Source organism: Brassica rapa, chromosome A05 (genome assembly GCF_000309985.2).
Source record: "Brassica rapa cultivar Chiifu-401-42 chromosome A05, CAAS_Brap_v3.01, whole genome shotgun sequence".
NCBI lineage: Eukaryota > Viridiplantae > Streptophyta > Magnoliopsida > Brassicales > Brassicaceae > Brassica > Brassica rapa.
Window position 1 is genome coordinate 12,188,802 of NC_024799.2, and position 14,422 is coordinate 12,203,223.

Sequence of the window (14,422 nt, forward strand, 5' to 3'; positions counted from 1 at the left end):
ACGCGCGCGCCGCCGTCGCCATCCGGCCGGCTCGGCTCGGCTCGGCTCGGCTCGGCTCGGCTCGGCTCGGCGTGGGCTTGGGCTTGGGCTTGGGTGGAGGGCCTTTGGCCCGATAAGAATTATTCTTTTTGGACCAAGTTAAGCTCAACGCTTTGCCATTTTATTTCTAAAAAACAGCATGACATTTGTGTATAAACGACATGTAGTTCGTTTAAAAATAACACGAAGTTTATCTGTTCGAAATGGATCAGAACGAGTCAACAAGAGAGAAACTTGCGGAGAAAGCTGCTCAACGTTCCACTCCGAGATCTTTGCGAGATTTTCGGAAAAAACGTTCACAACAGTTTCGAAAAACCGCTCCTAGTCTTCTCTTTAAATACGGACTCTCCTCTTCTCATTTTATTCAACTTTTTCACATCGAAACCAGCATCAAAATTCCCTTAGCGTAAGTCATAAAAACGAGAGTGTTTCGTAGAGTTTATAGTTCGATAGGGCGATCACGAGTGAGGCGTGATTCGTCTGCCATGGTTGTATCCTGGGATTCTATATTCGTACAGTCCCGTCTCACTAACGGAGCAAATATTTTGAGTTAAGGAAAGAGATCATATCTCGCCTCCATGTCTCGTTGTGAATACGATTTCTTATTGTTCTCGTATTAGTTTTCTATATTCGTCTATTCCTTAACTTCGCTTTTATTATATCGTTTACATCAGTCCGGTTTACCGGCTTCTACATTAGCTACTTGCATTGTCTGGATTGATTCTCTTTCTCACATTTTCCCATTTTCTTATTTAAATGGCCATGTTTCTTCTCAATGTGAATTGAATGTTTTTAGATTCTGACGAGGGAACTCTCAAGTGTGCCACATTCTCAGTCTGACATGATGGCTAGTATGGTATCTAGCAAGGGAGCAAATGTTCCACTTCTTGCACGTGTAAATCTCAAATTGGGAACATGGCAGTGGGCACTTTCTCCCGGATTGAATGATGGGTCTATTCAAGGTGAATATTAGTTACTTTTAACTGTGTAAGTGTAGTCAAACTAGTTCTGACCATAACATTCTGGTGACAATCTAATACTCTTTTTTCAGAAATTCTTGATGCCTTTAGCAAATCTACCATCTATGCTCCTAAATGGGCTAAGGCATGGCACACATGGGGGTTATTCAATACGGCAGTGATGTCTCATTACATATCAAAAGGTCAAATTGCTTCTCAGTTTGTTGCTGCTGCAGTCACTGGATGATACTTCCATTCTATAGCATGTGCAGCGAATGCCAAAGGAGTTGATGATAGTTTACAGGTTAAGTGTGCATACTTTCATGGATTCCATGTTTCACATACCAAACCCGTGTCTTTCTTTTCTTCGCCTTGTTATGCCACATAGATTAAGTTTCATCTCTGATATTTGTTGAAGTAGGAGTTTTTTTGCAACACTAGTCTTTCCTTATTTTCTGTTTTTCGTTTGCATATAAAAACAAAATGTCTTTTTTTCTGATAAAACATTAATGGTTTATGTATGAGCCTAACCTTTGAGATCTCTAATATGCTCTTTGGGAGTTTGATCGAAGCTTTGTTTGCTTAGATTGACGTTTACTCTGGTGTTGAATCTACTTAAACAAACATTTTAAGGGTAAACGTTGTTAGCCAACAGTGAATTATTGACTAGAGTATATGGTCTCTTTTAAGAATGTAAAGTCGGGATATACTGTTGGCTTATATCTTAAAAAATGTCTGCATCAGGAGACATTTTTATTTATTTCATTTGTTTGCCTTAAGATCTAAGTTGCTTTTGTTGAAATATTTGTTTTCCCTTCTGTCTCATTTTCTTAGGATATACTGCGTCTTCTCACGTTATGTTTCAACCATGGAGCTACGGCTGATGTCCAAACAGCATTGAAGAGGATTCAGTCATGTCAGCATTGACACATGGCTTGTTGTGTTGCCTCCAATAATTGCTAGGATACATTCAAATAATCGTGCTGTCAGGGAACTGATACAGTCTCTTCTCATCCGCATAGGAGAAAACCACCCGCAGGTTTGTAGTTTTCCATTAATCTAAACTTTTAAATCTTCATCTGTATTACGAATTTATGATGACTATTAATAAGTTCTGATCTGAAAATTAATTAAATGTCATGCCAACTCAGAGTTCATAATTTCTGTCGACTACTTTTCTAATGTTTTCAGGCTCTTATGTATCCCCTTCTCGTTGCATGTAAATCAATAAGCAATCTGCGTAGAGCTGCAGCTCAAGAGGTGGTTGATCAATTTCGCCAGCACAGTGGCGCCCTTGTGGATCAGGCTAGTAGTCGGCTTCTTGTGCTTATCTTTGTCTCTATATATGAAAGTGTTTCTTTTAACTGAGCTAATTGGTGACCCCTTTCCTTTACCCCTACAACAACCAAAAAAAAACAGGCACAACTTGTATCACATGAACTTATCAGGGTTGCTATACTTTGGCATGAAGCACTAGAAGAAGCTAGTCGCTTGTATTTTGGAGAACATAACATTGAAGGAATGCTGAAAGTACTTGAGCCATTACATGAGATGCTTGAAGAAGGTGCAAGAAAGGACAACGTGACCATACAAGAGAGAGCATTTATAGAGGTAGTGCCATTTTCAGTCCTGGTTTTCCAACCTTGGGTATAACATAGTGTTTTTCTTACAGGTTACATGCCATTAGCTGTGTCGCCACGGTATCCGTGATTTAATCTTTCTTTCTCTAGCACAGAACTGTACAGCACTCCAGCATCTAGTTTTGTTTTTTCCATGTAACCCGTGGTCATTTTTTCTGGGGTTTTAAGAATTTAAGTCAACCAGGTGACCATGATAAAATTTGAGGTTTAGGGTGTGGAGTATTTGTTTTCATATATTTTTGTAAAGGCTATATGCGAAACTGGATGGTGTTTGTTCGTATCAGCAACTGAAGTTGGTGTGTTGTTGATGCAGGCATACCGTCACGAACTACTAGAGGCATATGAATGTTGTATCAATTACAAGAGAACTGGAAAAGATGCTGAACTTACACAGGTGACGAAAAATTTGAAACAAAATTTCAGATGTGTTCTTGGCCTTTATCTCAGGAAAGGGGCATAACGACATGTTTGTCATTTTCAATTGTTTTCAAACGGATTGACAAACAGCTTGCCAGCCTCACGACATTGGATTTGGAGGTAAAGATTCTCTATTTCTTTGGTTCTCTCGTCTCTTTTTTACTTTATAATCAAACTGTCACATTACATGGTGGATAGTTTGTGTCTCCTGAATTGCTGCTGTGTCGTGACTTGGAGCTAGCTGTTCCTGGAACATACCGTGCGGGTAACATTTTGAACTACAGTTTGTCTGAGCTGATTTACGGTTTTAACCTAGGATTCGGTGCTTAGATCACTGCTTTGGTTTTATTTAAATAGATGCCCCCGTTGTGACGATAGCATCGTTTCCTCGTCAACTTCTTGTCATAACATCTAAACAACGACCACGGAAATTGACTATTCACGGAAATGACGGTGAGGACTATGCCTTTTTATTAAAGGGACATGAAGATCTAAGGCAAGATGAGCGTGTTATGCAGGTGATTTTCAAAAAAAAAAAAAAAAAAAAGTTGTTCAGTTATTGTGTTAACTACAAGATAACACTTTGCTCTATTGTGTTTCAGCTTTTTGGTTTGGTGAACACTTTGCTCGAGAATTCCAGAAAAACAGCAGAAAAAGATTTGTCCATCCAACGGTATTCTGTAATACCATTAGTGGACTCATTGGATGGGTTCCCAACTGCGATACCCTTCACCATCTTATTCGAGAATACAGAGATGCACGAAAGGTTTGTCTTTTTATTCATGAAGGTTTTCACTCTTGAAAGTTTCTGTTGATTCTTACACATGCCTTTTCTTATTTCCAGATCATCCTTAATCAAGAACACAAACATATGTTGAGTTTTGCTCCAAACTACGGCAATCTACCGCTCATAGCAAAGATTGAAGTATTTGAGTACGCTCTAGAAAACACAGAGGGAAATGATCTGTCCAGGGTACTTAATCTAGCTTTAACTTCTAGTAGTGTTCTCTTGGCTAAAGTAACTAATCTGGAATACGAAATTGCTTTGTTTCTCCTTCTTGGTAGGTTATGTGGTTAAAAAGTCGCTCGTCAGAGGTATGGCTGGAGAGAAGAACCAACGATACTAGAAGTTTAGCCGTTATGAGTATGGTATGTGGTTGCTTTCATCATTTGTTCACCACTTGTGTAGCGTCAATGTAGATTTTTTACTCATGTTTGACTTGCACTTTAAATGAACTTCTCTCGTATCAGGTTGGTTATATTTTTGGGTTAGGTGATCGACAACCAAGTAACCTTATGCTAGATAGATACAGGTACATAAAAATAAAGAAAAGGGTTTATATTGCTTAAAACATCCAACTATACTTCTGTTTCTTTATCAATGGTTTCAATTTTGCAGTGGGAAAATCTTGCATATTGATTTCGGAGATTGTTTTGAGGCGTCTATGAATAGAGAGAAGTTTCCTGAAAAGGTACTATCTTATAATGTTTTCCTCATAAGACTTGTTTGACGATATGAGGAGAGAGCTTTATTGTCTTAAACAACACTATGTTAGGTTCCATTCCGTCTGACAAGAATGCTTGTCAAAGCAATGGAAGTAAGTGGCATCAAAGGAAATTTCCGGTCGACATGCCAAAATGTTATACAAGTTCTCAGAACCAACAAAGACAGTGTAATGGCGATGATGGAGGCGTTTGTGCATGATCCTTTAATCAATTGGCGTCTTTTTAATTTCAATGAAGTCCCTCAACTAGCCCTACTCGGTAACAACAATCCCAATGGTTCTGCTAATGTTGAACCTGAGGAAGTAGATGAAGATCCCGCTGATGTAGACCTTCCTCAGCCTTAAAGGAGTACTCGAGAGAAGGAAATTCTTCAGGTTTCTTTTTAATTCTTTTGTTGATGATTTGATTCTTGGATTGTATTTCAGGCTGTGAATATGCTTGGAGATGCAAACGAGGTATTGAACGAACGTGCAGTAGTTGTAATGGCTCGTATGAGTCATAAGCTTACGGGCCGTGATTTCTCTACGTCTGCGGTTCCAAGCAATCCCACTGCTGATCACAATAACTTGCTCGGAGGAGATTCTCATGAAGTCGAACATGGTTTGTCTGTGAAAGTTCAGGTTCAAAAGCTAATCGATCAAGCTACTTCCCATGAAAATATCTGTCAAAATTATGTCGGGTATGTTCTTCTCCACTCTTGTGCTTATCTGTTTTCATTTGCACAAGTTTGGTTCGTGAGATATGTTTTAAGTCATTTCCAATGGTTCGATGCAAAAATGTGAACAAATTTTCTTGTTTTTGTTTGCAGGTGGTGCCCTTTCTGGTGAGAAGGATCATCTGTTCTGTTTATTGTAAATAGGCTTTGTAAAATTTCGACTAAGTTGCATTTTTTGGATTTAATTCGATGATAAACTATGGTCTTTTTTTATGTAAATAATGTGTTAGGTCGATTTGGAGTTTCGTTATCGTTTATAATAGGGCTTTGGAAACTTGTTGCTGCCGGCTTAGTTCCCGGTGATATCCTATAGTACCGTCGGCTTTTGTATCTTTGTCATGTGTTTCAGTCAAAATATTCTGAAATGAAAAAAATAAAAATAATAATAGTGTGTTAGAATTCCTAGTCATATGTACATATGTTCAGTCAAAGTGGAAAAGTTGTTTCGACAACAATCAACACGCCATATATTTTTCAAAATTTTGGTGTGAACAGAATCAAGCATAAAAGTAAGTTAAATTATTTCAAAGCTCTCATTGATCTAAAGGACGTAAAAGTAAGCAGTTTCCTTATATATGTAAACAGTTTCTCTTTGTGTAGATTGATGTTTCTCTTTCTGTCCTATGGAAGCGCATAGGTCCTGCAATGTTAATTGCTGTGCATAATGGAAAATCTTTTTTACAAACAATCAACCACTATTAAAATCTTTTTTTACAAACAATCAATCTTTTTTAACCGAACCAAAAACCAAAAATGTCGGTTCGGTTCGGTTCGGTTCGGTTGGTTCGGTTCGGGGCAAAGTCGCAGGGCTAGTTACCTCAGAAAACTCACGGCTAAACAAAAAATGCACGATTTAACTAAGTTAAAATCACGATTTAAAATAGACACGATCTAGTTAGAAAATAACACATGGGTACATTACGCACAGTTTAATCACGAAATAACAGTGGATATTAATCTAACCACGACTTTCCCATGTTATTTCCGTGGCTATAGCTTTTACCCGGAGGCACGAATCTGAAGAAATATAGAAAATACTTAAATTTATAAAACATAAAATAATAGTTTAGATATGTATATTTTTATGTTTAATATAATATAGAAAACATTTCACTTTAGTTTTTATTTTTATTTGACATAAAAATATCAAAAAATAATTTAGAATATTTATAATTTTTGTAACAAGTTAAGAGTTATGACATCTAAAATAATTCAAGACATAAAATTTATAAATATTTAAATATCTAATGTGAATAATAAATTAAACTTCATATCTAAAATAAAACAAGAGCAAAACATATATTATACTAAATTATCGATATCAAAAATAAATTAACACCAAATCATATCAATTAATTTTGGTTTTCTCTACCATCATTCACCTTATTTTCTTTAGGTGGCATACTGAAATCTTCATCAAAACCTATGAATCACAAATATACAACTGAAAAATGAAAATCTAACTTCTTAATTGGAAATTTAGAATATAAAAAACAATCTAAAAACATAATTAAAAACTTAAAAAGGTAAAAAATATCCATTAGTTCAACTGGTGGTTCAACCGGTATCGGATTTCTGGTTTTAGTAGGTCTTCACAGGTTTTTGGGTTTTTAAATATTGGGTTTTTTTTAAAAAAAACCTGATTTTTTTGGGACACCGGTTTACCGGTTCAACAGCAGATCCGGATCGGGTTTCAAAACACTGATTATATATAATAGAATTAATTTATTTATTAACTCACGGTTCATCTGCGATTGATCCACTAACTCCATAAATCATCCGGTTCAGTGTTCGGATCGGGTTTAAAAACATTGGCTACTACTTTATGATAAAATCAGGTGGTTGAGAGTGTCAAAAAGAGAGAAATTTTGAAAACGAAATCCCAAGAAAAGAAAACCCAAATGGTTGGGAAACTGCCTAGGAGTAAATGATTAAGAGAGTTTTCGTGTATACCGTATTAAATTTATATAAGTGAAAAACATTAAATTTTCTGAGTTTGTGATTTTTGTGCAAATATAATTCTCGTCAAATCTGCAACTCTCGTCAAAGATTATCATTGAAACAATGGTATTAAATGTATCAATGGAACTTTATAATTATTTGCACCAAATATCTGACTATTCGTTGAGAGTGAGTTACAAAACATTCCTTAAATGAACAAAAGGTTAATAATGGGTGAATTTGCTGAATATTTATAAGAGGCAAAAAAAAAAATGAAAAATATAGCCATTATACAATAATTCAAGATGGATGGGACAATTTGTACAAAACATGACCAAAATCTTCTTTAAGGCGCGTGCGCTTGATGTTGAAATGCATAAGATAAAATTATCATAGTATACTACACACTATTTAGTATAGGCACACGAATCATTTCACTCTAATTATACTATATTTGATTTAGAATAGTATGGCAATTGATGTTGGTTACCAACATAATAAAATACAACCAAATAAACCTTAAACCCGCTACCTAAACCCAAACTCTAAACACTAAACTCTAAACCCAAACGATAGACCCTTAAACCCTAAACCCAAACCGTATACCCTAAACCCAAACCCTAACCCAAATTCTTAACCCAACCGTAAACCATACCGGATCTACCTAAACCATAAACCATAAACCATAAACCCAAACCCTAAACACAAATTCTTAACCCAAACCATAGACCCAAACGGAGCTACCTAAACCCTAAACACCTCTAAACCCAAACCGTAAACCTTTAACCCAAACCCTAAACCCAAATTGTAAAACCAAACCATCGCCCATAACAAAGCTACCTAAACCCTAACCTTGAAGGTCTAAACCCTAAACCCAAACTGTAGACCCTAAACCCAAACCCTAAACAAAAACCTCCCTAAACCCAAACTCTAAACCCTAAACCCAAACCTTAAACCCTTAACCAAAACCCTAAACTCAAATTGTAAAACCAAACCATCGTCCATAACGGAGCTACATAAACCCTAACCTTGAAGGTCTAAAATATACTATATTTCATTTAGAATAGTATGGCAATTGATGATAGTTACTATATTGATGAATGGGAAAAGGAGGAATGGGAAAAGGAGGAATGGGAAAAGGAGGAACGGAAGTAGGAATGGAGGGGAGGAGGAGGAAGGAGGAAAGATAGAAGTATGGAGGAAAGGAAGTAGGAATGGAGAGAGAGACAGAGAGAGACCGGGGAAGGGAGGAGAGGAGAGAAAGAGTAGGAGGGAGTGTAAGAGTGAAAGCGACATAAGAGGAAACTATACTATTTTGATGGCACGTTCACCAAAGAAGAGAACATATATGCACACATGTCCATGTATGGGAAAAGGCTGGCATACGACTATACTATATTCAATATAGTATGTAATATCAGATTTGCGTTTTTATCCAAACAAGCCGAACAAAATTAAACAGAGGGGAAATCAGCAACTAGGTTACTAAGGGCATTAGTTTGGGTTAAATGTGGAGTCTTCAACTGCGTACGTCCTAACTGTAAGTGTGTCTTCCGTGTGACTATACTGTTTAGTACTTTCATATAGTATATGAGATCAAACTTTTACTCTTTAACTTTTTTCAGAAAGTACGTTTTTTGTCGTTTTGCTGTTAACTCATTCTAACCAGATCTAAAATCTAAATGGTGATTTTGATTTCAGATAACACACAAAAGATCGAATTGCTTAGACACTGATGATATGTCCACGATAAATATTAATTCAAAAGACACTGTGGGAAAAGGTAAAGAGATCACAAGTAGCGGCGGCGGTGGTAGGAAAGAAAACAATAGAGATGGTGGCAACCATGGTGGAAAAGGTGATGGTGGTGAAGAAGAAAATATGTGGTGCGCGCGTGTGTTATCAAGGGTAAAAATGTAATTAATATATAATATACACAAAATATCGTAGCCAAGGTAATGTTATGGATATAAACTTTATTTTTATTTTCCTTATGTATATGCGTTGCAATTCCCCTTAAATAATAGACTTCAATACTATTATTAATTTTGACAATCCCTTTATATTAAATGAGAATCATTGTAATAAATACATTTACCCTATAATAGACCCATGAGAGCCTCACAATAATTTGATAATAAGTATGCTAACACGTTCATATTATACTAGGAGTTTTCATGCGCCATGCGCAGAAATAGTAATTTTTAACATAACATTTTTTATTTCAAAAGAAAACTTTGATTTATATTTCAACATTATTAATTTATATTTTAACTTCAATAGTTATAAAAAATCATAAACGTACTTTTGCAATCTTATTTCTTTTGATTTGGTATAACTATTTAAATTTGATTTTATTTAAATTTTTATAAAAACAAAATTAGATTTTATAAAAATTATTTTAATTATATTATTGTGTTTTATATTATTTATTGTATATATATATATATATATATATATATATATATATTTCCATCTAATTTTAAATATATACATATATAGATATATATTTATTTACATATAAATATATATTCTAATAAATTTGAGACTTTCTTGTTTTAGTTAAACTGAAAAATATTTTTGAACAGATAAATTTAAATAATGTTTAAATATTTAACTATCAAATTTTTTTTATTTTAATGTTACTTTATTTAATTTATTTTTATTAATGTGAGATATATATATACATATATATATTATTATTTTAATTGTTATATATGAATTATTAATATATTTAATAGTTTACCATAAATAAATATTTATATGGAAAATTGACATTAATGATGATATATGAGTTATTTTTATTACCATATTTAAAATCAATGCAAATTTTTTTAAATTTTTATTAAAAGATTTTACATCTCACAATTAATATGATGCCATGTCACTATTTTCTAAAACCATGTCATCTATTTTAAGTGTCATGTCATCATTTTTCAGCGAAAATTATTGTAGTCACGACATGTGTATAAATCACTTCGCATATATAGTCTAGGGGATTCATAAATATGTTCACACTATATATTTTGTATTTTTTAAATATAAAACTCACATGCATGGTTTCAATAAAACTTTGGATTTTTCTGTTCGAATCAAAATAAATAACGAATCAAAAGCTAACTATATATATATATACATATATATTATTTTTATTGTTTTCGGATAAAGTTGGGAAAAATATTTATAAATTTTGATTTGATTCGTTATCCGTTTTGATTTGAATCAAAAAATATGGATATCCGTAACTCTACAAAGCAAATCAAATACTAAAATACAATACAAAAAAAAAACAGATCACAAATACCAATATTTTTAGGAACGAATATCTAATTCAATCTGTTATATGCATATATATACATATATGTACAGCATTGTATATATATATATAACACACATATATATATATATTATAGTTTATATAAGTTTTACAATATTTTTATGAATTAAATTTATTATATTAGGTATTAAAATTTTAAAGTTAAATAATATTTTATTTTTGTAATAAAATGTTATTATTAAAATTTTCAATTATGTTTAAATTTTTATTTTATCTACGGATCAAATCGGATATTCTTTAAAATTCTAAATCATTTCGGATATCAGAGTCACCGACTATCCAGGTGGCTAAGGATTGAATCGACATGAATGCCTCCAAATAACCGGATATTCGATATGTGTCCACCTCTATTTACGGATACAATTTATTTTTCTGTATATGAAAAAAATTCACTAATGTCAAGGCCTTTTTAATTTTTAATTAATTTTAATTTTATCTTTCATGTATTATTTTGAATAAAAAAGTCATTTAATATTAATTAACAATATCTTATATATTTGTCAACAATTTTTATATACTTTTACATACACATACATGCGCACCTTGATGTGAGCACCTTGTAACTAAGTATTTACCACAACTGAAGTATCTATTTTTTTGGAAGTTAAAATATTTTTTTCTTAATGGTTCTTTCACTACCGACCAAATTGTAGTGAATGATTTGTCTTAATAATTTTCTTTTCTTTTTCTTGAACTATTATCCGTTTAGAAACTATGATATGAAACCATTGGTTCGACATGACGATTATCTAAAATTCATAACATGAAAATAAACAAATAATAGTAATTTTTTAGTTTTACCAAAAAAAACTAAAAAATCAAACATTCTAATCGAATAAACAAAAATAAATATTAATTTAAAATAATAGTTATATTTTAAGAGATTAAAAACCAAAAGAAATTTAAAACCGAACCGATATCCAAATTAAACAGATTTAATGTATTTTTATTAAAAATAACAAAACTAATAATCACATCTCGCGCAATCCGTAGATTATTACCTAGTCGATTATTAATGAACGAACACTCGTAAACCAACCACACTAAATGTTCCCTATAAGTACATTATACATCCATTAAGCTATTGGTACAAAAAAAATGATAGGCTCATACTATAATTTCAGTTTCTATCTTCCTATCGCTCTTCTTCTCTTCTCCTATGCAAAGTTATTAAGCACTTCTGCATCTCTAACACCGGACCTGTGCGATCCAGATGAAAGAGTTTTGCTTCTCAAGCTGAAGGCTGAGTTCAAAATTTGGAAGTCTGGTGAGTTTAACGACTACTTTGGTGACTCTGTGACAATTTATGATGACACGGTGGTGAACGTTAAGTCTTACCCAAAGACCAAATCATGGGGGAATAGCACGGAGTGTTGTAGTTGGAAAGGTGTCACATGCCATACAAAGTCAGGAAAGGTAATTGGTCTCGATCTAAGTTGCAGCTATCTTTATGGCCGTCTCGAACCGAATTCCAGTTTGTTTAGACTGATACATCTCAAAACTTTGAACCTTGCTTGCAATAATTTCACTTTTTCTCCAATCCCTCATAAGTTCAACAATCTCATGTTGCTAGAAACACTAAATCTCTCTGGATCTTCATTGAAAGGTCCAATACCAACAGAAATTCTCCAACTCACCAATTTGGTGTCTCTCGATCTTTCTTCTTTTTCCTATATTTCTTATCTTTTACCTCCTCCAAGTTGGCTGTTCATTGAAAACCCACCATATTTTCTCCATCTACTTGCTAGTAACCTTAAGAACCTTAGAGCCTTGGATATGAGCTTTGTAAACATATCTTCAAAAATCCCCCACGAGTTTTCAAAGATGCAATCTCTGAGATGGCTACATCTTCAGAACTGCTACCTGGATGGAGAATTTCCAAGCAGTATTTTTCTGATACCAAACTTACAGTCCATTATCCTGAGTCACAACCCAAATCTGAGAGGCAAACTTCCTGTTTTTCGTAGAAACAACTCTATGAAAGTCATGGAGTTTTTTATGACATCTTTCTCAAGTGTCATACCTGATTCCATCGGCAACCTTAAACATTTAGTTTCTTTGACACTTGATTCGTCCAAACTACTCAGGCTCTCTCTTTAACTGGTGAAATCCCATCTTCCATTGGCAATCTAAAACAGTTGATCACGTTTGAGGTTGCCAATAATCACCTCACCGGAAACATTCCATCTGCAATCTTCAACTTAACCAAACTACTCAGGCTCTCTCTCGATTCAAACCACTTCATAGGTTCCCTCTCACCTAACATTGGGCAACTCTCCGAACTGGTAGCCGTTGTTGCCCATGATAATCTTTTTACTGGAGCAGTTCCTTCATCCTTGTTCCAAATCTCTTCATTGGAAGAAATTGATTTGGAGAATAACCAACTCAGTGATCTGGTTGGATTCGAGAATTTTTCTCTGTTATCCAATTTAGAATATCTCTACCTTGGGTCTAACAATTTCAGAGACAATAGTCCAGTTGACTTAAATGTCTTCTCTTCTCTCAAGAAGCTAGTACGGCTAGATCTTTCGGGCATCCCTCTTTCAACATCAAACATCACTTCAGATTCTGATTTTTCATCAAATTTCGAGTTTTTGTTCTTGTCAAGCTGCAACATCACTGAGTTTCCTGATTTCATAAGAGACCAGAGAAATCTAATGTCTATATACCTTTCCAACAACAACATCAAAGGTCAAGTACCAGACTGGTTATGGAGATTACAAGAGCTGCGATATCTGGATCTTCATAACAATGGTCTCATCGGAAGTCTTCCTCACATGTGCATGCATGCCAAGCATTTAAGGGTCATTGACGTCAGCCACAACCTATTGGAGGGAAAGCTTCTTCCATCTCTAACCAGTTGTTCTCGTCTGGAAGTTCTTAACTTGGAGAGTAATGCTATCAACGACACATTCCCGTTCCACTTGAATTCCTTGCAGAGCCTAGAAGTTCTTGTCCTCCGATCCAACAAGTTTCATGGCATGTTGCATCACTCCAATGGGGGGGCTTGGTTCGGGTTTCCTGCCTTGAAAATCATTGATGTATCACATAACGATTTCCACGGTACCTTACCATCTGATTACTTCCTCAACTGGACTGCAATATCCACGAATGAAGATAATTCTACGCAACCGGAATACATCGAGGTTCTCTTCAACTACGTTTCTGTTATGTTGATGAGTAAAGGAGTATCAATGGCAATGGAACGTGTCCTCACAATCTACACAATCATTGATTTTTCTGGAAACAGAATCCATGGACAAGTTCCTGAATCCATTGGACTCTTGCAGGGACTCTATGTTCTCAATCTGTCAAGAAATGCTTTCACAGGACACATCCCATCTTCTTTGGCAAACCTTACTGCACTGGAATCACTGGACCTATCCCAAAACAAGCTTTCTGGTGAGATCCCTCCACAGCTAGGGGACCTCTCGTCTCTTGAGTGGATCAACGTTTCACATAACCAGCTCGTAGGTTCAATACCACAAGGTACACAGTTCCAGCGACAAAACTGCTCTTCCTATGAGGGAAACCCTGGATTTATGGTCCTCCCTTAAGCCTGTTTGTGGAGATCCAACATCGCCAGAAACTGAACCACCAGTGCCCGAAGAAGAAGACGAAGACGAAGAAGTGGAAAGGTTGAGTTGGGTAGCAGCAGGGTTCGGCTTTGCACCTGGAATATAATTTGGAGTAACCATCGGATACATCCTGAGGAATCTTGCCAGAAGAAGGCACTGAAGCACTCGTTAGCTTCACCCATTCTCATTGCTGTTCTGTTCAATAAAATTATTGCATTTTAGTATCATGGTATTTTTGTTGTATTGCAAAGGACACTAGTGATATATAAAACTTTTATCTATAATATTTG

At 34.7% G+C, this 14,422-nt stretch overlaps 1 protein-coding gene and 1 pseudogene across 4 annotated transcripts; both read left to right on the plus strand.

Annotated features, from left to right (window-relative positions):
- Positions 1 to 41: 41 nt before the first annotated feature.
- Positions 42 to 8,159, plus strand: LOC117134181 (serine/threonine-protein kinase TOR-like). 4 transcript variants are annotated; one of them, XM_033292103.1, is made up of 10 exons: positions 42 to 1,001; positions 1,091 to 2,609; positions 2,952 to 3,032; positions 3,146 to 3,175; positions 3,254 to 3,320; positions 3,413 to 3,573; positions 3,658 to 3,821; positions 3,900 to 4,028; positions 4,121 to 4,204; positions 4,307 to 4,368. In XM_033292103.1, the coding sequence occupies exons 2-8, from the start codon at positions 2,520 to 2,522 to the stop codon at positions 3,931 to 3,933; spliced, it is 627 nt and encodes a 208-aa protein (XP_033147994.1). In that variant the 5' UTR covers positions 42 to 1,001; positions 1,091 to 2,519; the 3' UTR covers positions 3,934 to 4,028; positions 4,121 to 4,204; positions 4,307 to 4,368. The 4 variants fall into 4 exon arrangements, with proteins under 4 accessions (XP_033147994.1, XP_033147998.1, XP_033147996.1 ...); XM_033292107.1 differs by lacking the exons at positions 42 to 1,001; positions 1,091 to 2,609; positions 2,952 to 3,032; ... (2 more) ...; positions 3,413 to 3,573; positions 3,658 to 3,821 and adding exons at positions 4,455 to 4,527; positions 4,612 to 5,240; positions 5,370 to 5,384; positions 5,507 to 8,159; XM_033292105.1 differs by lacking the exons at positions 42 to 1,001; positions 1,091 to 2,609; positions 2,952 to 3,032; ... (2 more) ...; positions 3,413 to 3,573; positions 3,658 to 3,821 and adding exons at positions 4,455 to 4,527; positions 4,612 to 4,935; positions 4,987 to 5,240; positions 5,370 to 5,608.
- A 3,302-nt stretch (positions 8,160 to 11,461) lies between these two features.
- Positions 11,462 to 14,292, plus strand: LOC117134342 (annotated as a pseudogene).
- The last annotated feature ends 130 nt before the right edge of the window (positions 14,293 to 14,422 follow it).

Bases quoted from the DNA above. Each gene is read 5' to 3' on its own strand.
- LOC117134181 (XM_033292103.1), top strand. From the start codon at position 2,520: ATGCTGAAAGTACTTGAGCCATTACATGAGATGCTTGAAGAAGGTGCA. The intron at 3,176-3,253 runs GTAAAGATTCTC...CATGGTGGATAG, and splicing joins TCACGACATTGGATTTGGAG to TTTGTGTCTCCTGAATTGCT. The intron at 3,574-3,657 runs GTGATTTTCAAA...ATTGTGTTTCAG, and splicing joins AAGATGAGCGTGTTATGCAG to CTTTTTGGTTTGGTGAACAC.